The sequence below is a fragment of the Urocampus carinirostris genome, chromosome 1, assembly GCF_059441175.1.
Source record: "Urocampus carinirostris isolate Australia breed hairy pipefish chromosome 1, RoL_Ucar_1.0, whole genome shotgun sequence".
Lineage (NCBI taxonomy): Eukaryota > Metazoa > Chordata > Actinopteri > Syngnathiformes > Syngnathidae > Urocampus > Urocampus carinirostris.
In genome coordinates, this window is record NC_142349.1 from 58537239 (window position 1) to 58564774 (window position 27536).

Consider the following 27536-nt stretch of genomic DNA (forward strand, 5'->3'; position numbering starts at 1 on the left):
TATTCCAGTCAGATTCCTATTTTTGTAAAATAAAAGGTGAAAATGGTTAAAATGTAATCTTTTCAGCAATACTGAAAACAAAATCAAGGAAAAGTTCATGTTAAAGGGAGAGTGTGTAAATTGTTAGTGGCTAACTAATCAATTCTTAAAGGAATGCTGTACAGTGACCGAGAGAGACTACAATTAAAACATTTGCCAAGACTGAGTATCCTTTGAGTATTAATAACCGAAAAATGCTTTTTATAAGAGAAACAAAAACGGTAACAATTGATAAGCACTAAAGCTTTAATTATATTAAAATCCCCAATCATGCGATATAACATATTGTACTAATTGTTCAAATGGAAACTGGGGTTTCAAAATCAACAGATTTCTTTTCACACACGCTCAACTTTGATATACCAAGTTGCTTTGGTTAACTTTGTAAAAACACATTTCTTTAAACTAATGCAACATAAAAAAATATTGAACGTGATTTTATAGATCCAAATATATTTCCTTAAAGTCAAGTCACGTTTATTTGTATAGCAGCAAAACAACTTCATTTTGAAATTAATTGGATAAAAAGTCATATTATATAATGGTAACTAATGAAAAACTGAAGGAACTAAGTTAGTAAGTTAAAAAATATATACAGTATTTACATACTGTCCCTTTAATACATTGATTTGATCTTTTTTTTCATAAATGCAATGAAATTGGTTACAAATATGTACAGATCATGATTTTATAAAGAAAGCCACACACCTGCTCTGAAGATTTTTTTTGTTTCAAAGAACTTTTGGTAGGTCTGATTTTACGATTGAAACTTTTATTTAAATGGACAGTGTGCAATATTTAGTGCCCCCTAGTGGTACAAAAATGGTTTAGTAAAAAAAACATTGATTTGAATAAGCAAAAATACATGATTTACCATACCAATGTTATTTTTTCATGGGTGGAGAAATTTGGATTTCTTTTACATTGGGAGTTCATACCTAGTAGACGCCGCCAAGTTTGGCTAGCATCTTGCTGCTATGCTATGCTCATTTGGGGAAGGTTTATTTCCGCATTAGACAATATAGAGCTATCAAGGTGTAATATATTACACAATGTAGCTTTGAGAAAAAAATATGTTTTTCCTAAAAAAATTCGAAAAGAAGAAAGAAAACATAATTACCGGTAAATGAGAACATACTTTAATTAAAAAATAATAAAATTTAAAAAATTCAAACAGCTATACGCCCTAATAAAGCTTGCACAATATATGGGCAGATTATTTAAATAGATGATGGGGTTTTGATAAACAGGATTACCATTAATAAAAGAAAAACTAACTGTCCCTTTAAGATGATCATTTGCTTCGATTAACACCCATTCTTTTAAACAAAAGCGACCAAACTGTCAAAATATATGTATTGCGATTTTACGTATAAATGTAAAAAAAAGTTATTCTGACAATTTTTTTTCTCAGGGGAAAAAAAAAGGAATTCTTTGAGAATATACCTTTTTTTCTATTTAACAGCAATATGTGCAATAAAGCCTTCAAGGTTAACATTTTGTACAGAATAGGAGTTTAATGCTGGAAAAATACTAAAAACAAGCTATACAATGCTAACAAGAGTTAAAAACAAAAATGCAGATACAAAGATAAAAGAACAAAAAATCTACGTTATCATTCATTTTTGATTTTTTTTTTACAGGCCACTCTTAAAAAAACATTCAAGATAAAATTGCATCACAATTTCAGGACCCTTTAAATGACATTTAAAAAAATGTTTCAGAGCCCTGGCGAGGATTTCGCTCCGTTCGGATGTTGGAAATGCGCAACATCGGACCACTTAAGGCATCTCGTTTAATGATATGCAGTCTCTTAAAACAGACACACACGAAAAAACTTGCATGTAGAGACAATAAATTAGCTTAGCGTGAGCGCGTCAGTCACCAAAACAAACACACTTAGAAAATGTTGTTAAAGCTACTGTGCACCAAGTTGACAGTTGTGGTTTAGTGTGAAGAGATATTAAGTGTTAAAGTGAAACATCTATGCCAGGGGTCACCAACGTGGTGCTCGTGGGCTCTAGGTAAGTAGCACGTGGGATGATTCTGAAAAGTTTTTACCAGTCATGGGTTATTGTGATTTTCTCAGAAATTTGATCTATAACTGGCATGAGGAATCATTGTCATGGTTTAATGGTTAAATGAAATGATCTGCATTTATATAGCGCTTTTTAAGTCAAGACTTCCCAAAGCGCTTTACATTGTGCATCACATTTCCTAATAGCGGCCGTGCAGCCATGTGAGGCGCTAACCTGCTTATTGGGGGTATTAGGGGTTCAGTGTCTTACCCAAGGACACTTCGACATGTAACACGGAGGAGCCGGGATTCCAACTGTGATATCTTGATCCCAAGACGAGCACTCTACCTCCTGAGACACTGCCGCCCCCAACGGTTAACTGAGACCGTTTGAAACCTTGAAATAACATAGTAACTGCATAGTAAAAACATGATTTTAAAAACTGCCCTTAATGCTAATCAGTGCCAAAAAAGTTGGTGACCCCTGATCTATGCTAACCGCAAACATGATGAAAAAATTCTCCATATTTGGGAAAAGTGTGACGTGAAAGCACAAGTTGCTACATTCTGAAGAGAGTACCGAGGAGGATCTGAGGAAAATAACAATTTTGATAAGGAGATTCAGGTTAAAAACGAAATAAAAAGTCTAATTTTCAAGACGATGGGTTAAGCATTTTTCCATAAAATCTGATTTTGAATAAGAGTCAGGTTGCATATTTTAAAGCGGAAGTCAAACTAAAAATTCCCAAACAATATTATGTTGTATTGTTGTTAGTGGAGTAACACCAATTACAACATTTGGCCTGGGCAAGAAGACAATATCGATAACAATTGTCATATAATCTTTGCCAATAATTTGACCTGTAATTACACCACCTAAACACCCAAAAAATGGGGGCGCTATTATAATGAAAACGCAAATTCAGGAGGGTAGAAATGCGGGTAAGCATTAGCAGAGCAGAATCTAAATGTATAGAGGGAGGATTCATCAGAAATTACAGCACATGTACAGCGGAGAGAGCAGAGAGTGACATCTGTTCGGCTGTCACAAATACAAATATGTTATACTTGAGAATATTTTTCACATTTGCAGTTACTTTTTTTTCTCTCCACCCCTCTATGTGACTCACACTTGACTGAAATGAATAAATGGCAACATGCAACGAGGAACACGTAGAAGCGGACAACACCAACACTTTGTGTGCGGTTGACATGTCAGTTCAATTTTTAGTTAACAATCCATGCACCACTTCAGTATTTTGGACACATTTTCTGTATATACTGAACAACAACATTAGCCCCAAAATACAGAAGTGGTCTGCAAACTTTTTCTCAAGATGGTGACAGTGAAAGGAGCCATTACAACCTATCTCAAGCAGCATTGATTCCAGGCAGCTGGTACAATTCGCCTAGTCAGCTAAGGAAGAAAGGCAATCAATCCACAGGTTGCAGCTTGTCAACTGGATGGACGTGAAGTTTACACACGATTCACGGGACACAAACAGGACATTGTCAAATGAACCGAATGTTAATTTAACAATAATTTCATTATTTCTTGACCATTAAATTGCTCTTCTTTAACAAGGTGTACACTATATGTAATATCAAGCCTATATTATAATAGTCACGTATAATAGAGGAAAAAAATTGGAAATCTGATTATTTGTGTGACAATTAATCGTCTCCAGAAATTCCCAATCGCCACAGCCTGGACACCTGTATGAAATTCAAAGAAATGTTTGGACGGCAAGGGTAGATGGGAAAAACAGAAGTCTGGAGACTGTATTGACAAGATTGGACACAGTGCCTTGAACAAAACACTGGATTGTGTGTGGAGTGTCAGAAGAAAAATCCTGATATTTAAGCATTTTCTAGTATTTCAAGCACCTGTATGAACCGTTCTTATTCCGCCATTTAAAACAGTAAGGCAGGCTAGGATATGCTGAAGGAAAAATAATTCCCTCCCAAACGAGTGCTAGCGGACGTTCAACAAGCACAGGGTTGGGCCAGTGAGAGTTGAGCCTAAGAAGCAACAAACGGCTAGCTAGCAAAGCGGTTATCCAGTATATGTAGTAACATGGTGACTTGTAACAGAGTGGATGGCCGGGTTTTGACCCATATTATTGTTGGGAATATTTGGGTTGACTTCCGCTTTTAAAATGAAAAAAAGAACGCAATTTTTTTTTAAATTACATTACAAATGTTACATTTGAAAAATATTAAAATATAATTTTAAAGACTTCACACCCAAAAATGCAAGTTAATTCTCTTAAACTTTCATTAAAAGAAAAAGAAAAGTAGTTTTAATGTCAGCCTAATAGTATATGCCATGTTGTTTTTATTTTAATGTTCCAAATATAGTAAAAAAAAAATGTTTTTAACAATATTATTTTGTTTGGTTATGTTGCTGTCTAATTCCGACAACATTTTCGAAAACCACTTCATTGAACCACCATGGTTCTCGATTAGTTTCATAGAAAAACAATAAAAAGTTGTACAAAAACAGTAAAGGAGCATCCGCGGGGGCAGTGGCGCTGCGATCACAGTTTTTGAGGTGACGTCGTCGTCGTGGTAACGAAAAAGTTCAGTGGTCACAATAAACAATAAAAGGCGCCTTTAAAAACACCATTTTCCTTGCTTACGATGCCACTTGAAGTCAAAGGCATCTGGAGCCCATTTGAGTTTTTTTTCTCACACGGAGGTCTCGGACTGTAGCCTCATAACGAACTTGTGACTTTTGGGGTCAACAAATTCCTCGCCGATGCGCATGAAGGGGAGCGGCGTCACGGTGACCACCAGGGAGAAGTCCAGTCGGCGCACGGAGAAGACCAGGCCTTGGCGTAAAGCCGCCGTCACGGGCTCCTCGCTCACTAAGGTCCACTGGCGCCCCCGGTCGTTGTTCTGCTGGTACTGCATGGTGGGGCCTGGGGTCAGGTAACGTTCCAGGAAGGCCTGCATAAGGTTGGAAATTAGAATTCGTCTTCGTCAAAATATTGCACAACCTCCGGTCCAAAATAACAGGGGAAAACATTTTAAGGTTTATGATTATAAAAATGATACATTTGATAATAGTTGTAGGGTGATGCCCTTGACTACTACACGTCTCTCAAAGTACGGCTACAAAACAGAAAAAAACTGCCAATTTTGGTGCTGCGGTCAAACGCTTTAAGCATTTTTTTCCAAGGTAGTTCCATTTTTTACAATAAATCCACCATGCCAGATATCCGCTCATTCCTATTCTAATCTTGTTGAAATGTTTGAAGATTGACTTCAGTTTAAATAAATTTAGTTGTATGTTTACCAACTAATTTTTGCTTGTTTTTGGCAGAATAAGAAAGCCATCGTAAAATCAATGAACCACAAATGCAGTTCCTTCAATATTATACGACTGATTCTCATTTTATAAAGTCGAGCTTGGGATCTTCTGGATAATCTAAGGTAAATGCAATAATAATACAATTTTTAAAACGTTTTGTATAAATAAATATGCAAATGTCTAAACCGAATAGACTTTTTAAACATTTGCTCTGCCAGCCCTTGCTCACTGCAATAGTCAACCAAGGATAATGGATTACAGCCAAAACAGTGCATATCCTTGTAGGCAGACCACAATGGTGTGCTTCAGCAACCCGATTAAAGGAAAAAAGCGCACCTGCTTTCATCAATAGTCGGATAGGGATAATGGACTTAACCACGGATCTCAGTTTAGGCATTGCTAAACAGCAATATGGGATTGTAGATAATGGATCACAACCAAACAAGTGGAGTTCATTTTAGGTGGAGGTCAAATATAGGCTGTGAAGCCCCAAAAAGTGTGCTTTGCAGATCACCATGCGCCACAATGTGTGATCAGGGATAATGAATTGTGAAGTACATACACCTCTTACTTAAAGGCAGCTTTAATATGTTTTTGTTACCTTGGGTGTCATGTTGTGCGTGATACAGAACTGCAGGTGTGTGAGGATGCTCTCCATGCTGTGGAAGGCCTGCTGCCGTGTGGTCCTCAGGTATTTCTGCATGGCCCTCGCCATTGGGGCGAAGATGGCCTGCGCCGCTTCTCGGGGATCCATCACCTCTCGCGGATGCTTGGGTGATGAGCTGGACGCCGCCTCGTCATCGTGGAGGCGCTTGATGTGCGTGAAGGCTTCCTCTACCGCCACCACCAGCCTGATACATATTTAGGTGCTACATAAGACAACGTCTGCCCAAGCCATTCATTATGATGATGGGCTTCGTTCTCCCAACCTGGCCTTGCGCTTGCGGATCCTGCGGTCCATTTCAGCCTCCTCGTAGTAAAATTCGTTGTGGGAGTTGTCCCGCCTTCTGGCCGCGGCGGCGATCATGGCGCGGGACTGGCCTGTCGAATTGTTGGCGGGGCTTTCTGTGGAGCGAAACAGGACTAATTTAGAGGAGCAATACTTATTAGACAAATGGCAGATAAATGGAAGATTTTTCATTAACCATTTAGTCATTTAATTGAAAATTGTCCAATTAAACCTGTTAACCCTGTAAGACGCATCATTGTAAAAATATTTTTTTTCACAAGAGGTAGTAGAAAGTTTTTTGTCGTTGTTGACTCCCTTCACATTAACATCGTTATTGGGAGACATTGTTCAGACTCACAATGTTTCTAGGTGAGAAATTTGTGTAAAAGCCCGGCCCACGGGTGCAGAACTTTTTTGGCTGAGGAACATTACCGTAAAATTTGGACAACAACTTTTTTTCCCAAGCTTTCAACCCTGCGGCTTATGCAATGATGAGGCTAATATATGGCCAGGGGACGTAATGGTGAGTTTCGCCGGCTTTATAGTTTTTGGGTATCTTCTTTCAGACTGATCGTGAGGTTTCTCTGATGAGTATATTTTGAAATAGCTTGAATCCCAAGAGTTGAAGCTTTCCAATGATATGCGGCATGACGTTTTTCCGTGACTGGTGACATCACACAGTCACATGTTTGTTTATCAAAAGTAAGGCGGCCCACCGGAACGTTAAAGGGTTCAGTTACCGTATATTATTAAAACTCTGTGAAACGTCTTTCTTTGTAAATATCTCATGTTTCAATGTGAGCACATGTGGCTTGTACGCAGGTACGGCCTATCTATGTACAGAATCTTATTTTCTTTTAAAATTTACTGGATGCAGCACATATTCAGGTGCTCCTTATAGTCCAATTTTACAGAACTCAAAATCTAAAAAAAAATCATGTCTTGATAAATGCACACGCAAGATAAAAATGGCACATGTAAATGCAGGTATATCTGTGGCTCTGCTAAATACACTTTAAGAACCAGATTTTTTCTTTTAATGGTACTGGAAAATTGGCTTCGAAAGTCCTTAAAAAGTGCTTGAATTTGGCCATGAAAAGGGCAAGTAGGACCCTGAATGTATGTACAAAAAGGCCCTCTTAAACACCATATTAGTGGTTAAAATGCCTTTAGTTTTTCCACGATCTGGGTCTTTCAGGGCTAAAAGTAAAATACATTTTTGCATCTAATCCTTTTAATAATCAACAACCTTGTATAAAGTTAAATTATGCCAAGTAGGAACTTTTATATACATATATATATAAAATTATATATGTAGATATCGACAAGTGCAACATTCAAATACTCCTCCCGGAACCCTCCTTATATGGCGGCACGCATGGACGCAGCGGCTCACAGCTCTTCAGCTAATTTTCTATTTATTACCGTTCTCTTGTCTATTTTGCTTTCTTTTCTGGACACATGCGTGGCAAATCTTCATTTCCCTCATGTTGAGGTTTTTGAGTTTTCCTTGCCCTTATGTAGGTTTCACATCAGGGGATGGTGTAATAATAGTCTGTAGTTTGCAAAAATCTGTGGTCTGTGCAGCCCTTTGAGACTCTTTGTCATTAAGGGCTATACAAATAAAGATGACTAGAACTTGACTATATAGTGTAAGTCTATGCTTCCGGCAATCAATGTATGAGCACACCTTATAAAAGGACTGCAATGGAGCCCACTTTTAACCAAGAGCAAACAAGCACAGTACTTAATTGATTTTGGTGACATGAATGAAAATAATCTTTCATAAATGTCAAAAGTTAAATGCGGAAATAACGTCTATTTTCATAATGACGTCGCTCGTGATTGCCCACCCTGATAGGATTGCTGGCCAACGGCATATACGTTACAAGGGGTTATTCATTTGTCACTAATTATGTAAACAGTTCACCCTGATTGCTCCTATCTGTGCTCAGTAAAGCAAAGGCATTTCTTCAATAAGTTTCAGTCTACTGGAGAATGTAAAGTGCCGCCTATAACTTCAAGTAGTGTATTTTCCAGACTAGAAGTCACAACTTTTGCCAAACAATTTCAACCTTGCGGCGTTTGCAGGGATGCGGCTAATATATGCATTTTTCTTAACGGCCGGCAGGGGGGCTTGAGCAGAAAAGGTAAGAATAAAACAGGCAGTGTTTAAAAAGGCGCAGCAGTCACAACTGCTAATAACAGAAGTTTAACCTATGTAAATGTGGTTTGTACATGATTGAAATTGGCATAAAAGGACCCTCATCATTGAAAATGCAAAGAGAAAACCATATGACACAGCTTTCAAGTTAAAAACAATCGAGTTAACTTCGCATTAATGAATCAATGGTGGAAACAGCAGTGGGGAAGAACTGAAGCAATGGCAAAAGTGAAAAAAAGAAGCTTTCAGGGGTAACAAAAGCCGGTGGCCTGAATTGGAACAAATACTTTAAATCTGGGTGAATACTCAGAGAGCAGATGGTTGAGGTGTTTCCACTTAGCAGGTACGGCTTATAGCCAGGTGTAGTTTCTGTCTCAACAAAATGTTTATTCCTTTAAAAATGTATTGGGTACGCCTTACAGTCAGATATTTATCCAAGGAACCAATTGAAAGAATGGATGCAAAAGTCGAATCGTGATATGTTGAGGGAACAGTGGAAAATGTTTGAAAACATGCTTTGTGCTTTTCAAAATCTATGATTTATTCTGTGTCAAAGTCAAGCCCCGCATTATGAATCCCAAGTGTGAATTTTGCGGGACATTAATTTTTCAACAGGCAGGCATGTTTACCGTCCAGCGTGTAGACTTTGAAGCCTGTCATCTTCTTGGAAAGAATGGATTTTGGCAGGTTGACCAGGGCTGGATTGTAAACAGGGAAGTCACTGTAATAGTGGTCCAACACCCACACGGCAGCCCGCTGGATGCTAGAAGACACATGAACAATGATTTAGTTTTTTATTGTTTCTTTTAATTTTGGCTAGGTTTCAAACTTACTAGCACAAACTGTATATATACTGTAGTTGTCTGACTTGCTCAATGAGAATCTCATTTGTTTTTATTCTGATGAAAATGGGACCTCAGTGGAGCACACTTTTGGAGCGCAAGCAAACATGCATGGTGCTTGGTTGATTTTAGCGAGTTACATAAATGAAATCATCCTTTAAATAATGTCAAAGGTTAACTAATGCAGGAACAATATCGTACCTTAACTCCATAGTAAAATACAATATCAACACTTATAATCTTAGCAAACATGGGAGATGGTAGCTAATTTGCTCATTTTATGTATATTCTTCCTCTTACAGTAGTAGGATTAAAACAAATACAAAGAAAAATAACTAAAATGTTTACTATTTTATTTTATTAAATTCGTGAAATATCACAAAAAATACAATATTTAAAATCAGAACATTTGTGTAAAAGTGGAACGAGATAATCACACTTGAAATTGTGATTATTTTACTCGTAATATTTTTTCCCCAGTTTCCTAACTGAACTTTGTTGCAGAGAACATCCAGGACTTTTATTCATGTTTATTTACTTTTTTGTAGTCTTAAATTTGATCTATAAAACTTAAAAATAACACATGGGCCTTAGTTTTCTTTAATAATTTTCTAATTACATTTTGTTGCTAAAATGTTGTGTTTCAATGACTTCTCGGAATAAATAATAAATATATTGAACATTTTAATTATTTAAATTTCTGCCAAAGTTTGTATTGTCATATAATCACTTCGACAACGGACTTGTAAGCTAATTATCAAGCGGGCTCATGTGCTACTCATTTTGTCCTTGAAAACCTATAATGCAGTCTTTACATTTAGCCACACCGTAATGTACAAATCCAACACAGAATATATGGACATATTGTTTCCCTTTTTGTATGTATGTATTTTATTTTAATTGTATCCTAGTTGTTAAACTTATTTTAACAACAATGTACATTGGGGTTGCAAAGAAAATGTTATTGTCATTTTTATGTGACATATATTATAAACAGGCGTTATAAAAAGAGATGCTGCACTCACCTGAGGTGTCCCACATTGTAGAATCGACTGGCCCCGTCCGTACTGCGTACCACTTTAAGGCAAAAAGCAGGTTGCAAGTGGCGCACTTCCAGCAGCACCAGCGCCAAGTACTGAATAAACAGCAGCGCGTCCACCAGCGAGGCAGCGTACTCCACAATGCCCCGGTAGTCGCGCTCACGGGGTTCCAGTACGCGTACGCCATAAAAGAGCCAGTAGGATGCCACAAAGAGGAAGACCAGCACCATGAGCAGGCAGCGGAAGACGAAGAAGCGTGGCAGTGTGGCACGTGGCGGCCGCAGGAAGAGCGCCCAGGAGGAGATGAGCAGCACCAGCAACTTGAATGCCAGCGAGACGTAAAGGCCTTCGCAAGGCGTGCCGCACGGATCCAAAGCGTCGCGCCACAACGCTTGCGGCAGCACCAGGAAGGCCAGCGGCGTCACCAGTGCGAAGAAGCTCAGACAGCCCCCTAACGCCGGGCCAAGGAAACGCTTGCATTCAAGAGGCGTCGACTCCTCCAGGTCTTTGGTTACCCGGGTCAGGTCCTCGTTGGAGATGCTATGTTCTGAGGTACCCGTCACCACTGTGGTGGTCTCGCCCCAGTTGTCATCCTGGCGGAGGAGATGAAAATAATCGTGAGTTGGATTTTGGTGTAACCGACATGAAAAATGGGAACTGGTAACCATTTGAAACATTACGTTGTCAATTAATAATATAAAAAAAACTGCACCTTCAGTTAAGAGGTGTAAAATATATGAAAGTCTATGTTGGAAAGGTTTTCGTGTTTTAATATATAATACTTCAGATGTTTCATCACCAATGTGGCTATTTAAAGCTATTGTGCACCAACCAGACATGCGTGGTTTAGTGTGAAGACATTAAGTGAAACATCTATCCGAGGGGTGATCAATGCAGTGCACACTTGAGTACCTCGCAAATAAGTTCTGAAAATGGCTCACCAAGTGATGAGTCCTTGTATTTTTCTAGGGAATTTGATTCCAACTGGCATGATAAATCATTGACCCCGCATTTATTAAATTAAATAATTACGACCTGCTATAAATAGAACATTGTAATAACATGATTTCCTATTGTAGCTATACATAAGAATCTGTAATCCTTTTGCATTAATCAGTCATAAAAAAAGTAGCTCTCAGGTTCAAAAGGTTGGTGACCACTGCGCTAAATGTTTGAATGAATTAAAAAATAAATTGAATTACTTGACTTAAATACATAAAAGGTGTTGGTCACATGATTAAAAACTGAATTGAAATAATTTCTCTAGTTAATTCATTCTACTGTCCTCTATGATAGAAGACTAAATATGTCGAGTCAAAATAGATCAGTTTATAGACATTTTCAAACTATCATAAACTTGAGAATGTTTTACTTCGTGCAAATAATTGATTATTAATAAAAGAGGGTTGTTTAATGAGAAATTAAAATAATCCTTTGTTTCAGCCTAATATTCAAAAGATTAACAATCACAGCAATGCTGGAATAATTGAAGATTTCCCGAAGCGCTGGCGAATGTCAAGGTCTTGTTTGCGCTGGCTGGATGGGAAAAATCAGTTTAACATGCATCAGTCTCGTGAACTATTGAACCTTACTCGTGCATTCCTTCTCTAGTCAGCTATTCGGGCACATTCAGCGCAACCCCAACATCAAAGCAGATGAGGTATGTTTTACCATCTGGGGGAATTCTTCCCTCACAAATTTGGGCCCACCACCACTCTTCTTTTTCTGCAGCGGTAAAATTACACAAAACGATATGAAATGTTGCAGCGAAGCTTTTATTTAAGACAAGAAAGTTTGATCACATTAACCCGATTTTAGCTAACCTGCGTTGGCTCCCTGTTAGCTTAAGATGTGATTTCAAGGTTCTGTTGGTAGAGTACAAAATCATGCATGGACCCTCATATCTCTCAGATTTAATTTCCCCCTATGTTCCGGTCCGGAATGCTGGTCTACTCTTGATCCCAAGATCCAAGAAGAGCTCCGCAGGTTCGAGGGCGTTCTCCATCTGGGCCCCAGTGCCGTGGAATGGTCTTACCACTGAGATTCGATCTGCAACCTCAGTGGAAATGTTGAAATCTAAGCTTAAAACACACTTCTATTCTATTGCATATGAATAACCTATATTTTATGTTGACAATATCTGTTAAATTATTTGTTATTGCAACATCCATTGCAGCCTGGTCATCCTGGAAGGGGGGTTACCTCATGTGAAGTCCCTTCTCAAGGTATCTTTATTTTCCTCATGTTGAGGTTTTTGAGTTTTTCCTTGCCCTCGTGTAGGTTTTAGATCAGGGGATGGTGTAATAATAGTCTGTGGTTTACAATAATCTGTGGTCTGTGCAGCTCTTTGAGACCCTGTGTGATTAAGGGCTATACAAATAAACATGACTTGACTTGATATGAGTGAGGTACGATGGAGGACAGAAAGGTGCTGAGTGGAGCCGAATAAGCCAGGAAAGGAAAAATAAATGCGTTAAAGGAAGACACCACTGTGCTTTGTTGTCACCATATTTGTAACTGGACACAGCGTCGCAGTGCTTAGTGTTTTGCATGAAGAAGGTATTGTGTTTGGATAACATTTAGGGCACCTAATTTCATGTTGGTTCTTTTAATTACTAGAAAATATCTCCTAATCATGAGAAAAGCTCTGGTAAATGAAAAGGAAACACCTGTTATATTTAACAATCAGAAATGGCAATGTTGTCATGGAGCTAGCACAATTAATCTGCTATTACTACCCTGTCGGTTTGAGAAACCGGGAAATACTGATGTTTATAAAGGCGGTGGGTGTTATTAACACAAGTTCGTCAACACTGAATCTGAATTCCACTGACTGGAAACACTACTATGTAGCTATGTTGGGCTGTCACTTTACAGGTAAGGTAGTTGACAAGCAGTGTGGGATATATAGGTTTTGGTCAAAGCTCCCTTGACCGATTTATTCGAAGACAAATTTCAAGCTCTTGCGGGCCGCAAAAAATGATGTGCTTGAGTTTGACATATGCTTTAAGCCATGGTTTTACACTTTAAGCTAAATGTTAATCAGCCATCATGAAACACAAAGTTCTCTGACCCGCTCATCTCCGCGAGTGGACTCAGCATCAAGCAGCGGCTCTCCAGGTGTCTGAATGGTCACCGATTTGTCACCTCGACTGCTCCCATCTCTGCTTTTTGAGCGATGTCGGTCCCTCCGTTCCCTGCCAGACACCATGATTGGGTCAATTGTGTGAATACAAACCATTTTGTTCAATATTTGTTCCATAAAATGAGTTAAATCTTAAGAATACATTTAAAGGAGAAAAATATGCACAGCTTTACTACCTACCTATGCTTGCGAGAGCTTCGGGAGTGGGAGGACTTGTATGAGTATCCCGAGTATTGCGATTCGTTGTCCATGTCTCGGGCGGGCGGCAAGCGGGCTTTGCGAGCCCCGCTACCTCCTCCTCCGCCCGGGTCGCCCGGTTTGCCGAAGCCGCCCAGCTGGCTCTTGCGCTCAGCAAATGACTTGGTGGAGAGGGCCAACGGCAGTTTGAGCAGGTCAACCTTGCTCCTGAGGGAATCTATCTTGGAGGCCGAGGAAGGGGCGGCCGTGGGAGAAGGTTGCAGATGAGGAGAGAGAGGCAGGGTTGGAGGAGGAAAAGGAGGAGAGGGGCGGGAGTGGACAGTGGGTAGGAGAGTCGAAGCAGGGAAAGCACAAGGCGGCTGTGATCTGGAAGACAAAACACATTTTTGTAAATATAATTGACAAGAAGAAATTAACAGTTGAAGAAATTAAAGTTGAATGAGTTGTACATTTGAGTCACATGTTTACACCAGCTTCCTCATAACTTGGACTGGTGTTTTGCATGACAACTCAGATGCACACATAATCTGGCACTATATGTTGTCATATCCCTATCACAATGACCTTCTCTTTATTCAGTTAAGAATCTTGTGTTCTTTGTAACGACTTTGAGATAATCTATTGTTTGTGCTGTATTTATTCGCTATGTATTCCAAAGCAAACATGATAACCATGGTACCGGAGCTTCACTTGCTATGTTGGATGACTAATCAATTAACGATGTTGGCCATGATTAAAAATGAAGCGATTAAAGCAAGGAAAAATTATCTGGGGTACTAAAGATCTGAACGCATTTGCCAATTCACATAAGTTTCTATCCTCCGCCATAAATCAATTTCACTCTGGTATACCTACCTCAGAGCGGACTACAGTTGTGTTGATCATTGCATTCCTGTACTAAATGGTTTAGCATCAATCCAATAGACCCAGATCAGTTTTTCATGAGAACTGGGCAACTGAAATAATGTAACGCGTCAGAAAACATTTCCACTAGGAGAAATGAAGAAAACGAGGAATAAAGCAGAACGAAAGAAATCGCTGAAAAAAAATCACTGAGGAGACAGTTGGGAAAATCTCAATAAAATTCGGTTAAAGATACACTAATTGGATAAAACATTTTTATTTTTGTTATGAGTATAGTCACCACAAAAATTTTTTTTTTTTTTTTAAATTAAGAAATCCTTAATTTGACAATAGCAGTAGGTTAGTGTATGACCCAGTTTTGGTTTATTTTGAACGTCTGAATTTTTGAGTGCTTCAGTATCCTTTTTTGCAAATATTGGTGAAAATTTCGCTTTGGAAACTATGGCACGAGAAGGGGAAAAATTAAGTAAAGCCGTGTCTCTCATCACCCCCTGCGTGGGAATCAAAGTGAGCGTTGTGGCACATTAACCCACTAAAACTTTCTGTTTGGGCAACGTGCGAGTGCCAAAACGCTCCTGGCGGCGCTCGGTGATCTCGTGACGCCGGCGTTAGCACCGAAACAAAAGTATCCATTTTGGATTACACCGTTTTCACACAAAAAACTCGTTCGGCCTCTCCTGCTTCCTTTCCGCACACCGTCTCGCATTCCCTCAGTGCCATTGCCCGTCCCCGTGGTAACCTGGCCTCACTGTTGCCATGGCGATGAAAGGGGAGGGGCGGAGGCGGTCGGAGGTTGACAGTTGCCGAGGTGACGTGACCTCTAACCGCCCTGCGCGAGGACGCCCCCCCCCCCAGCACTAGCACAGAATAGAGCAAAATAGAAGGGCGGCTATGATGGATGCCAGGCTGTCATACGCTGGTTAGTAGATAAAACTAAGGCGTGGCTCAGAGGGTGCTGCCCATTGGCCTTATGGGAGAAATTAAGCCCTGTAATAACAACACAATGGCGTCCTGAACTCACGCCTGCCTAAGAATCCACTTATGGTATGGGCCAATACCAAAACTCTTGAGCTGACATAGGGTTGTAAACAATAATTTTAAGGGTGCACAATCGATATCAGACCGATAAAACACCTGATAATTACTTGAAGACAAATTGTTGGAAAAATTCTAACTATAGATGGTAGCACAAATTAGTCAGGTTGACTCTCTACAAATTTGCAATGTGCACAAGGCACCGGAAAGCTCAGCCATCCCTAAGGTTGCATGCAGCGCTCCTTTGATTATACGGACTTCTAAGCTTGTTAGTACAGTGAGTTTTGTGTTGTTTATTACAGATTTGTTTGCTTCATTAATTGAATTCATACTTATTAATGCCAGATATTTTACTATTATTATTATCATTAAAAAAAATGTCATTTGTTTGTAATTACCGGCTTGGCTGTTTAAGACACACCACAAAACAGTCACTTATCACCATAAGCACCATGAGAATTATGGTTATTATAAAAGAAACTATTATATAGAATGCTGAAAATGTATGGGGACAGCAATGATGACGGAAAAAAATCATGGTGATTATAAAGATAAAAAGTGAACCTATGAAAATATGTATATTCACTAGAGGTTTGTTACATGTAAGTACACAGGAGATCTAGCTGTTAGAGACAAATATTAAGGAAGCCGGAGGGGTGGGAATAGATAGGCACATGATTCTTCCTATTCCTTTTCAGACATGTGACGTTAACATTGTTTTGGTTTTTTGACCTGTCGTTTTGTTTTTGTTTTTTATCATGGTCAAAATCAGGTTTCATTCATTCAAGAATGACAAATGCAAATAAGTGACTTAATCATTCCATGATGTGTTATTTTCCTATGCTAGACAAACACAAAGTTTATTGTACAATGTTTGGCTAATCATCGCTGCCAGATATTTGCTTCTCATGCGCTGCTATTATAGACCAAGGGTTACATTTTTATATTTATTTTTACTTATTATACTAATATTTACATAAAAAATAATGTGACTAAATAACATTGAGTATGTATGCACTGTATACATTTATATATATTTTTTTCTAAGCCGAGACGTGTGTGACATAAATATTAGAGCACTTGAATATTTTTATATAATGAACATACCAATAATCATTTGAACCTTGTGATCTTAATATGTGAGTATTATGATGCTAAAAACAATTTTTTGAGTCAATCATTATAAGTATTTTTGACAAAATGAGAATTGGCTGATTAATTGATTGATGCGCTGTCTCCAACACTACTTTTTGGAGCCAACTTTACTGAAGCTTTAAAATCTTATGATTATTGTAAACAAAATTAAATACGCAAAAAAGTAATTCATGTTTCTATTTTTTACGTAAATATAGCATGCAGTTAAAAAAAGATATGGAATCACAGGATTTTATCACTTATCAGTATCAGTAGAAAAAAAGTTAGCCTTCATCACTAGTTAATTTTTTTCAAATAAAATGTAAAAAGGGGGGTAAGCCTGTTATTTAAAAAAAAAAAAAAAGTTTCAAAAAAATCATGAAAAACATTGTGAATTTAAATTAAAATTAGCAAGATAGGGTGAAGTATAAAAATCTACATTAATAAAAGGTTTCAACTGTATTTTACTGTTTTGTAAATTCTGGCTTCGAAAGAAGAATTCAATCCCACTTTGAACTTAATTCTAGGGAAAATATACCACCAACCCTGCAAAATTACTTTAAAAATTATTAAACTTGGCAATTTTCATAGTTTGTTACACAAAAATGATGAAGTGAGGTCAGTACATTGGTACCGATGCAATGTTGTACGTTCAAGTGCACCATACGAAATCGTCAACTCTTCTACCCAAGCAAAAGCAAAACATGAAAAGAACTTAATCAAATTGGTCCCCCCAAAAAATAACACTTTTTGATGTCCATGCTTAATTATGTCTGGAATTTGAATGCTTACAACTTAGCAAAACAAGAGGCTTTCATAGAAAACCATGTTCATCCCGAAACCCCCCAAAATTCCTGCCTGTTGTGTTGGCCAACAGCTAGGTGTTTAAATGCAATTTGTACCAATCAGGTGATGTTTGCACTTTAGGACAAAGGAACATTTTTGACACAAAGAGCTCCCTCATTCTTAAGCATTACATGATTTAAAAACAATTTCCACATGACTGCTGCACTCAACTTTCCTGTTTTAAATCCAGACGTCTCACGTTTTGAATCTCGGCATTGACTTTTCAAAGCGTTGCCATATTCTTGCAATCATGACGTCAGTCACGTCACGCTGCCATTAGGCCGCCTAATGAGACGCATGTGGGCCGTATAAAAGGGAAGGGCCCCAAAGGTAGACTAAACTGTAAAAAGGACAGGAACTGACCGACTATTTCTGGCTTGACTAAGAGAGAAAAGCCTGAATTATATCATTTCAGTACTACAAACAAAACATTTAAGATGCTACTAAACCGGGATTGAAGACAATTTGTTTGCAAAAAAACACATTAAAGTTAGCATGACCTTTTGGCTATGCCAACAATACTTTATTTGTGCGCAATACTAGAAAAGGTTTAGTTTACCTCACCGAGGATATTTTGATGCCGCAAAACACTATGGACTTGTAGTAGGGACGAATCATTGATTGATTTCTCCTGATCAGTTTTACTTTCTGCCCACAAAGTGAAAAATTCCAGTTGTATCCATCTATATACTGTGTAAGTCTATGTATCCGGTAAACCATATAAGAGCACACCTTGGAAACACACGTGAGGCAGAATTGGAGCGAGAGTTTGGAAGCGAGGGCAAGCAAGTATGGTATTTAGTTGATTTTGGTGAGTGACAGACTAAATCATTCTTTACTAAGTGTCAAAGTTACTGGCAGAAACAACGTCTATTTGTGGAATGACATGGCTCAGATCATAGCCCAGGAAACAGTAGGCAGTTTTGCGATTGGTTTGAGTATAAAGGCACTTGTAAAATGACGCCATAACCCTGCAAAGTTTTATCCAGACAACCTATTAAGAGAAATAAAATCAGTGACGCACAGAGGATGCGAAAGTCAAAATAGCAAGGAATTCCTGTAAATATGATATAAAGCTGGGCAATATGATGATAACAGATCTTAAAGGAGATTTACATTAAAATGAAAAAGTCTTCATCTCTGGAGCCTAAACTATTCTGTTCCAGCAATCCATGGCCAGATCCAGCACAAATTCTCATTAATGTAGCCACTCGCACTGTTAGCATATAGTATCACTGTGGCAACTAGCTTCGCTGTAGGTAATATAATTATTTTTGCAGTTACTGCAAAATAATTTATCATCAGCCAATGCAAGTGTCATAGACCTTAACTACTAATGCGGGTATCGTGGAAACATACTATTGTCTTAAATGTACAAGAATTTGAGCCGCCAAACATTTAATATTTTATTTCAGAATGGATGGAGAGAATTTTTAGATTTTGTATATTTTTTCGTAGAGTCATTCTTAGAGTTAAAAGAAACCACACATTAGACCTGCAGTCACTGCAGGTGTCCCGAAGATGGCACCAAAACACCATAAATCAGTGTTTCTCAACTGGTGGGTCGGAAACCAAAAATGGGTCGTAGACCCGTTTTTAGTGGGTGTGGGCCTTTGCCTTGACAAAATAATCCATCCATTTTCTACCCCACTTATTCTCGCTAAGGTCACGGGAGTACTGTAGCCCATCCCAGGCATCTTTGGGCAGTGGGCACCCTGAACTGCCTACCAACCAATCTATATGACCTTTATATAATCTATGGCAAATATAGATCTATAAAATATATGGCAAAATAATGGAGGATCAATTACACTCTTTAACAGATTATGGTCATAATGCCAAGCTTGATCTCTTCTCCATGTCCAGTCAATCGATGCCATCCTAATAGTATTTGAGAGGGACCACATCTCATTATTGGGATTTTGCTTGTTTCATTTCCTTTTTCTTCCCGTAATGGGATCGAAGAACGTTAGTGATAAAGGGAAGAAAGGTGTAAAACAGTGACAACAGCAATCTAATAAAAGAAGGAAACAATTGCAAAATAAGAGAATAGAGTAACAAGTGTCTTCTATTGAAGCACTGCTGGAAGGTACAGTAAACAATTTGAAAATATTATATTTTTAGCATTTTAGCAGACTGTTCATCTATATTATCTACACAATTAAATAATTATTGATGTTATGGTACACATTTTTATTAAAAACCGGGGTAGAAATGTATTTTAGTATGTGGCTGTACGCGGTACTTGAAGTTGTTTTTGCTTCGTTCGTCAGTTCATTAAAAAAAAGGTGAACACGTTCTACTATGTCTGGTGTTAACTGCACAATCCTTTAATTCGATAACTTTGAGAAGTGGAAATATGTTCTTGATTTGTGTTGCAACTTGTCATTTGGGTCGAATGTTGGGTCCTTAAGTTCGACCAGTTAAGAAACACTACCATAAATAACCAAGGAACAATCAATGTCAATACAAAAACGAGCATTTCTGTATTGGTTGTTTATTCAATTTCATAGTTTTTTTATACGGCAGCACGGCGGCGCAGTGGTTAGCGCTTGTGCGGCACAGTTCATGTCATGGGAACCTGTCGTGGGTTCAAATCCAGCTCCAGACTTTCTGTGCGGAGTTTGTATGTTCTCCCCGTGCTTGCGTGGGTTTCCTCCGGGCACTCCGGTTTCCTCCCACGTTCCAAAAACATGCATTTCAGGTGAATTGACCGGTCCAAATTGTCCCTAGGTGTGAATGAGTGAATGAGTTGTCTGTCCCTGTGTGCCCTGCGATTGGCTGGCAACCAGTTCAGGGTGTCCCCTGCCCACTGCCCGGAGATGGCTGGGATGGGCTCCAGCCCCCCCGCGACCCTGAGGAGGATAAGCGGTACGGCTGATGAGATGAGATGAGATGAGTTTTTTTATACAGTTAGTAATTTGCTGTGAACTTGTTAGCACACTGCGGAAGATTTGCAGTATTTGGAAGAACCGGCAAGAAGTGTCATTAAGAATGTGATCCAACACTTGATCCAAGCAGGTGTGGTCCAGACGTGATGTGTATCGGGTTGCCTATTCATGACTGCGTCCTACTCGGTTAGCTGTCGCCTTCCTATCTACGCAAGTAACAAGCACATCAAAAAGTCTTTACTAAACGTTTATTTTCTAGAAAAGTGTTCCAGGTGCAAACTGATCATAAAAATACACTCAGTGCAATGATACTCAAGCCCACCACAAAAACTGCCCCCATGAGTCTTCTGACAACCTGCTGATAATGTAGCACATGAATTATTACAAAGAACGTAACGGCAAAGCCTATAAACGTGCTTTCAGGGGAAAACATTAGACAAAAAAAGCTCTTAGGGTGATTTACAAGCAGGACCACACTGTTTATTCCAAGATAATGAATGAACCACCAAGCAAAAGCACTTTCCAAGAATGCAGAGTTGTATTTCCATTTTGAGTTTGTCGTAAATGAAATACAAGTACTGTACTGTTGATCTATGGGCCATCAATCATTATCGAAGTTCAATGGCAATTCCATATCGATCACCATAAACATAATTTCAATAGTTTATTGAGGAGAGGTATCTGCTAAGGGAAGTTTGAATAGGAATTTTATTACGCAATTTGTGTAAGAAAAATGAATGTTCAAAAAAAATACAAAATATAATGTATATTTCTTATGGAAATAGTTATATCTGTTCATTTTATCATATTTAATGTCTATAACATGTACTGGTGCAGGCTTCACTCAACAGTGTATAAAATGCCACCATATTTTTTTTCTCTTTTATCTAAAAGTTAAAACATTGAGTTTAAAACATTTGAGTTTAAGTTAAATTAAACTTGAACATGGATAATAATATAGGAAAAATACAATCCGACTAAAAATGATTATAATAAACAAATCAAACATTCCGCAATGCTGTAACGTGTTTACCAAGTTCAAAATAGAGTGGAAACAGGTCACCATTTTAATTCCAATCAACTCAATTGTTCTTCATTTCTTAAAAAGGTATTATCGAAAACAACAATTTTTTCAAGAAAACATACAAAAGTTCAACAAAGATCCAAAAACAGACAATACCAAAACACAGACCATGAGGTTAATGTGTAAATATAAAATGTACAAATAAGTGTTTCATTTACAAAAAAAACTTTAAAAAGTATCATTTTTCTAAGGACAATAGCAGTTTATCCACATAAAATTCAATTTAGGTATAGATATGTAAAATAAATGTATAATGCATTGTTTTATTAAAATAGCAAAGTGTAATAATTCACCACTAGAGGTCATTGTAGCTTAGAATGAAGCTGAAGGATTTGCATTCGAAGAAGACAGACTACGAAAGCTCGAAGGATAATACTTGGCAAAATTTAGAAGACTGCTTCCATCTTTTTTGCGTGAGCAAGGATTAATTTCAGTCAGAGACAGGGCTTGAGAGATGCTGTTAATATGCGCGAGCAACAGCAAGATAATGAGCAAGCTGGATCCACCCGGGGTGGTTGAGAAGAGCAAATAGCTGGAGTTGGTAAGACCTGGTTAAGTGGCCAACTTTAGAGGCTAGCCTATTGGCTAACATGAGTGGCTAGGAAAGGAAACAGTGCGGCAAAAGAGTAGAAGATGCCTTAATGATGTCAAAATTCTCGTTTGGGCTACTGTAGTAGCAAGAGCTTTAGAGCAGGGGTGTCAAACTCATTTTACTCGGGGGCCACACGATAGAACAAACATTCTGTCGGGGGCCGGACTAGTAGATTAAAGAGAAAGAAAAAGAGATAAAGAATTAAGATGAATAGGGAGGAAAAGGGAGAGAGGGCAGGACAAAGAAAGAAAAAGAGAGGGGGAGAGAGTGTGAGAAACAAAAGAGATAAAAAGAGAGGTCGTGAGAGAGGGGTAAATAAAGGGAGAGGAAGAAAGAAATCCAAAGAGAAATAGAAAGACAAAAGGAGAGAAAATGAGAGAAAAGAAAGCGTAGGAAGAGAGAAAGAGAAAAGAGAGAAAAGGAAAAAAGGAAGTTAGAGCAAAAGAGGTTAAAAGGCACAGAGAGAGAAAGAGACAAAGAGCAATAAAGGAACAGAAAAAGAGAGATGCAGAGAGTGAAAGAGACAGAGTGTGAGAAAAGGGGTGGAAAAGAAAGAGAGAGAGGGCGAGAGAGAGAGAGAAATAAATACAAGTACAGTGTCTTTGTGAGAGGCACCTGGCTTTGGCAACATCAAGTTGACCTATTCCAACCTGCAGCTCGTTTTTCTCTTGCGCTTCTCTGAGTGTTGTCTCGCGGGCCGGATTCAATCCCTTAGCGGGCCTGATCTGGCCCGCGGGCCGCCTGTTTGACACCTGTGCTTTAGAGGGTGCGAAATACAACCACATTTTTTTAAAACCTACAAGTCTTTGGAAACAAATCTTGTTTTGGAGATAATGCATGTGTATTTTCTCGGCATTTAAATGAATGGGGTTTTATCTAAATTAATTAAGTATTTTAATACAATCAAGTTTGCTATATATAATACAATTGGGCTTTAATTAAAAAAAAAAAAGAATGCATCATAGCCCATGAAGTTCTGGATATCAGAATTTGCTATTACAATATTTTGACTCTAAATGCTTGCTGTGCCTCAGTGAAACTAGCCGTCGCCACACTCGGCTGGAATGCTAATTGTCTCAATTAGGCTCCGTCTCTGGTCACAAGACACGTCCATGGAGGAAATCAAACGCTTGGAGATGGCAGCTGCCCTGAAGGCAAAGCTGCCCAGCTCTGTCCAGTAGCCTTTTCATACTACTACTAGACCAACTGTGTAAATGAGTAAAAAACAGACCAGCTATATTAGTCCAAAGTTTAACGCCAAAAGTGGTCTTTATTTGGTTGAAAAATAAAAACATTGTTTTGGGCTAAATTTGGACCACGTGAGCCCAAGTGAACACATCCACTATTTTTTGACAGAATTTGGTGGGCTAAACATATCACAATTTTTGACGCCCTCTTAAGACGAGATCAGGTATGAATATTGGTCAGGGCTTAAAGGCGAGAAGGGTGGGGAGGAAATACCGTATTTATTTGTGTATAACGTGCACCTCTAATTTTGTATTAAAAGTCAGTATAAAATTTTGTTTGGCTTTTTCCCAGCTCAAAAAAGGCACTGGAAGTGGCGAAAGTTGTGGAATATGAGTGGCCATGATTCAAGTAATTTATTGACAACTATTACCACAATACCAACATAAAACTTATAATGCATTTATTTAATATCCTTCAAAGTCTAATTCATATACACCAAAGAGTCGTTTCCCTTGTTGTGCTTCATTTTGCATTTATTCATATAGGACCGCTTTCTGTTTTCTACATTCTCTAACAATTATCTCTGGCACCGTAAAAATAATGTTATGAGATAAAACCATACACACAAAAAATATACAGGACTTGGCCAACGCAAAATTTTTTTAACTAGAAAGCACTACCCAAAAAGTCTGATTTACTGGGATCTATACAATTTACATATTCTCCCTTTTTTCTTCAAAACAGTGACTATTTTAAAATGTGGGAGATTTTTATGCCTTTACTAGATCCAAAGTCCATTGTCTAAAGGACATATTTGATTGAAAAGTGGAGGTTTACAAAACCCTTTTGGGACTTCGTCAAAAAGGAAGCTTGATTTGGACCACACAAGTCAAGATGAACAGATAGACTTTTTTTAGCCTCATATTGGTTTGACTGAAAACAACCAAATATTAGGAGTCCATTTTTGGGACAAAATCATGTCTAAAACCAACCAGAAATCTAATTGTCCCAAATATGTTTTATTTTGTTGGATAAAATGTCTTCTTGGGGCCAGATTTGGACAACATTAGTCAAGATGAAGACAATGTTTTTTTTTTACTAACCGATGTCCAAAAACAAGACACCGATGTAGTCAAACATCCAAAAGACTACTATTCAGAAAAAAAGTTGATAAAACGCCTCGTTCAAAACATTTAAAATACAGATTTTTGGGGGCTAGATTTGGACCAAATTAGACAAGGTAAACACATCAACAAAGCCGGGTAGAGAACAGACCAAAATAGATATAATCCAAAATCTAACATCTACAGGTGTCTTTATTTGCTTGAAAAGTGGCAGTTGAAACAGCTTCAAGACTTTTAAGACATCTTTTGGGAGGCTTAAGTAGGACCACATTAAATGAGGTACTATGTGGTTGTTTGGATCCCTAAACCACTATGGTCGTAGAGGCACCATATTTTGTGGTGTGTCTTGGGAAATTACAGCCTGGTGGCACCCATTCCTATCCAGGCCAACAAATGTTTCCACCCTGCGCAAATGTGCTTACCACTACATTGACTATTACTGACTAGATTTGATCTACGTCGGAGAGACTGAACATAACCCAATGTTGCATGTCCTTTCCTCCTTTGTGAATCACGTCTTAAACAGACCAGACCATGCCCCAAACTCAATGACCAAAAGAAGTCGAAATTGAAAAGGGAACGTTTAAATTACAGCTTTTGGGTGGTTACTTTTGTACAATTTAGTCAAGGTGAAAACATGCACTTTTTGAACTAAATGTATTCCTCATCAGATGGGATGAACAGAATCCAACTTTAAATGTCCTGCATTCATATAGCGCTTTCCAAGTCAATGAATACCTCTCAAAGCACTTTACAATGTGCTTCACACTTCCCCTTTTACACACAAACTAACCGATAACAGCGTAGACTTCCATTTTTTGGACATAATTAAGTCAAAGACAGATCAGACAAAACTTAAGTCCAAAAGATATCTCTTTGGTTGGAAAGACAGTTTTGGGGGACTTAATATGGATCACAATTTGGTCAAAGTGAACACATCCGACGTCTAGAAGATGGATTTATTTTCTTGAAAAGGTAACGTAGAAACTACAACTTTTGTGGGGCCTAATTTGGACCACAGTAGTCAAAGTGAACTCATCAACGACTATTATATTTGAAAAAGGTTTGTTCTTTGTCAGATGGGGTGAGCACAACCCAATTTCAGATTTATATTTGTGGATCTAATCAAGTTTCAAAAAGGCTAACCCAAACTTAGCCCGAAACACAACATAGAAAAGATTTGATCGAAAAAGCGTCTTTTTTCCGGGGCGACATTTGGGACACGTTAGTCAAAGACTTAAGGTGAACAGATCAACAGTATTTTGAATCAAATTTATTATTCGTTTGATAGGATGGAACAAATCCAAGCCAATTTTAGAAGTCCAATACATTGTCTAAATCAAGTCTTAAACAGACGAGAGTTTGAAATACAACGTCCAAAACACGTCTGGTGCTGGAGGAAGGTTAGTTCCAAAGATTTAAGCAGAGGTATGCTTGCTTGGGGGTAAAGAGAAGATGGGGGAGAGCAATTAAAATAAGAGAAAACAGAAATGTGTTTTTATGGCGATAAGACAATGGGCCGCACGCCCCGAAATGTTTGCTCCCCTCCCCGCAAAATGAATGACTTCCACGGTCAAACTGTGCTCCGGCGTCGGCCCAATTTTCGACTTCACCGTCCTCGTGTCTTAGAGGCTGAATATCCCAGCGGAAAAGCCGAAGATTACGAGGAGGATAACAAGAAAGCGTCCTTATCTAGGTTGGCTTTAAAAAAGTGGAAAGGAAAAAAAGGCACCGTCGCGTCCTCCCCACCATTGTTTGTTGAGCCCATCCACGACGAAGCAAACCTGCCCCCTTTTTTCTCTTTCTCTACGCTCATTCAAGCTTTTCCATCCTCCCCCGCTACCCCATGGCTCGTAGCCCACTCTCGAGCCCTCTTCCCTGGCATTTGAAGACGTTTGAAAGGTAAAAGGGGCACTTACTTAAGGCAGAGTGTCCATGCAGCTATTTGTCTCACTTTCCACTTTCTTTCAGCTCGGCCCCGTGGAAGCCCCCCCTTCACTCTCTAGGCCCCGCCCATCTCTACTTCGCTACTGGGAGGCTAGGCGGAAAAGGCGGGGCTTAGGTTCGTATTTTAAACTTTTGAATGTTAAAATAAATGTCATTCAGTATGTCCTTTATGTATTTATTATTTAACTTTTCTATGTAAATTGAGATACAATTAAAATAAGAAAAACTATTTACAACGCTAAATATATAAACAAATGTTTTTGAAATCTTTTGAACTAGCCATCCATCCATCTGCAATGCTTATCCTCAGTAGGGTCACGAGGGTGCTGGAGCCCATCTCAGCGATCTTCGGGCGGTGGCCAGGGGACATCTTGAGCTGGTTGCCAACCAGTCACAGGGCACACAGGGACAGACAACCATTTACTTACTCATTTACACCTAGGGACAATTTGGACCGGCCAGTTAACCTGGCATGAATGTTTTTGGAATGTGGGAGGAAACCACCGCAAACAAAGGGAGAACATGCAAACTCTACAAGGGGAAGGTTTGATCTCACAACCTCAGAACTGTGCCGCACACGCGCTAACCACTGCCCCGCCGTGCGGCCCCCTTTTGAACTATCATACTTAAAATGAGCATAATTATTCACCACTAATCATTTTTTAACTATCGGTAATCTGTGGGAAAACTTTGGGGGGGGGACCCTAATGTAAACACATTTTTCACCACTCTAACTATTTTTCAACTTTATATTTTCTCATAACTGTGGCTTCTCATACTGTAAACGCTCTTACGCCATCAAGATGACTCTTTTTTTAAAATTTTGCTGCGCATTTAACTAGATACAATGAAATTAAATAAATTCTATTCTACACTCGAAATAAGCGAGCAAGATTTTTCACTACTCTAAAGATTTTTAAATTAAATTTTTTTGAACTTGTAGTAAAAGAAAAATACCTAAAATAAGCATTCTTCTTTGTTGGTGCTACTTCCCCGAGCCTATAATCGTTTTATAAAGTAATGTTATTTTACAGTAGATTGATGTTTTTTCCAGTTTGTATTTAGTTAAAGTCTGCATTCTTTTTCCATCTTTACTACAATCCGTGTTGTTTTTATCTCAT

General features: G+C 38.5%; 1 protein-coding gene across 1 annotated transcript; it reads right to left on the reverse strand.

The window, feature by feature from the left end:
• Positions 1 to 1530: 1530 nt before the first annotated feature.
• On the reverse strand, positions 1531 to 26470 carry vangl2 (VANGL planar cell polarity protein 2). Its single transcript, XM_088346707.1, has 8 exons — positions 26388 to 26470; positions 13693 to 14076; positions 13441 to 13564; positions 10353 to 10960; positions 9115 to 9248; positions 6302 to 6437; positions 5974 to 6223; positions 1531 to 5008 (listed from the first exon to the last, which is right to left on the reverse strand). Exons 2-8 carry the CDS (start codon positions 13761 to 13763, stop codon positions 4748 to 4750), a joined length of 1584 nt encoding a protein of 527 aa, XP_088202833.1. The 5' UTR covers positions 13764 to 14076; positions 26388 to 26470; the 3' UTR covers positions 1531 to 4747.
• Positions 26471 to 27536: the final 1066 nt, after the last annotated feature.

Bases quoted from the DNA above. Each gene is read 5' to 3' on its own strand.
- vangl2 (XM_088346707.1), bottom strand. From the start codon at position 13,763: ATGGACAACGAATCGCAATACTCGGGATACTCATACAAGTCCTCCCAC. The intron at 13,565-13,692 runs GTAGGTAGTAAA...GGTGTCTGGCAG, and splicing joins CGAAGCTCTCGCAAGCATAG to GGAACGGAGGGACCGACATC. The intron at 5,009-5,973 runs GTAACAAAAACA...AACCTTATGCAG, and splicing joins CGCACAACATGACACCCAAG to GCCTTCCTGGAACGTTACCT.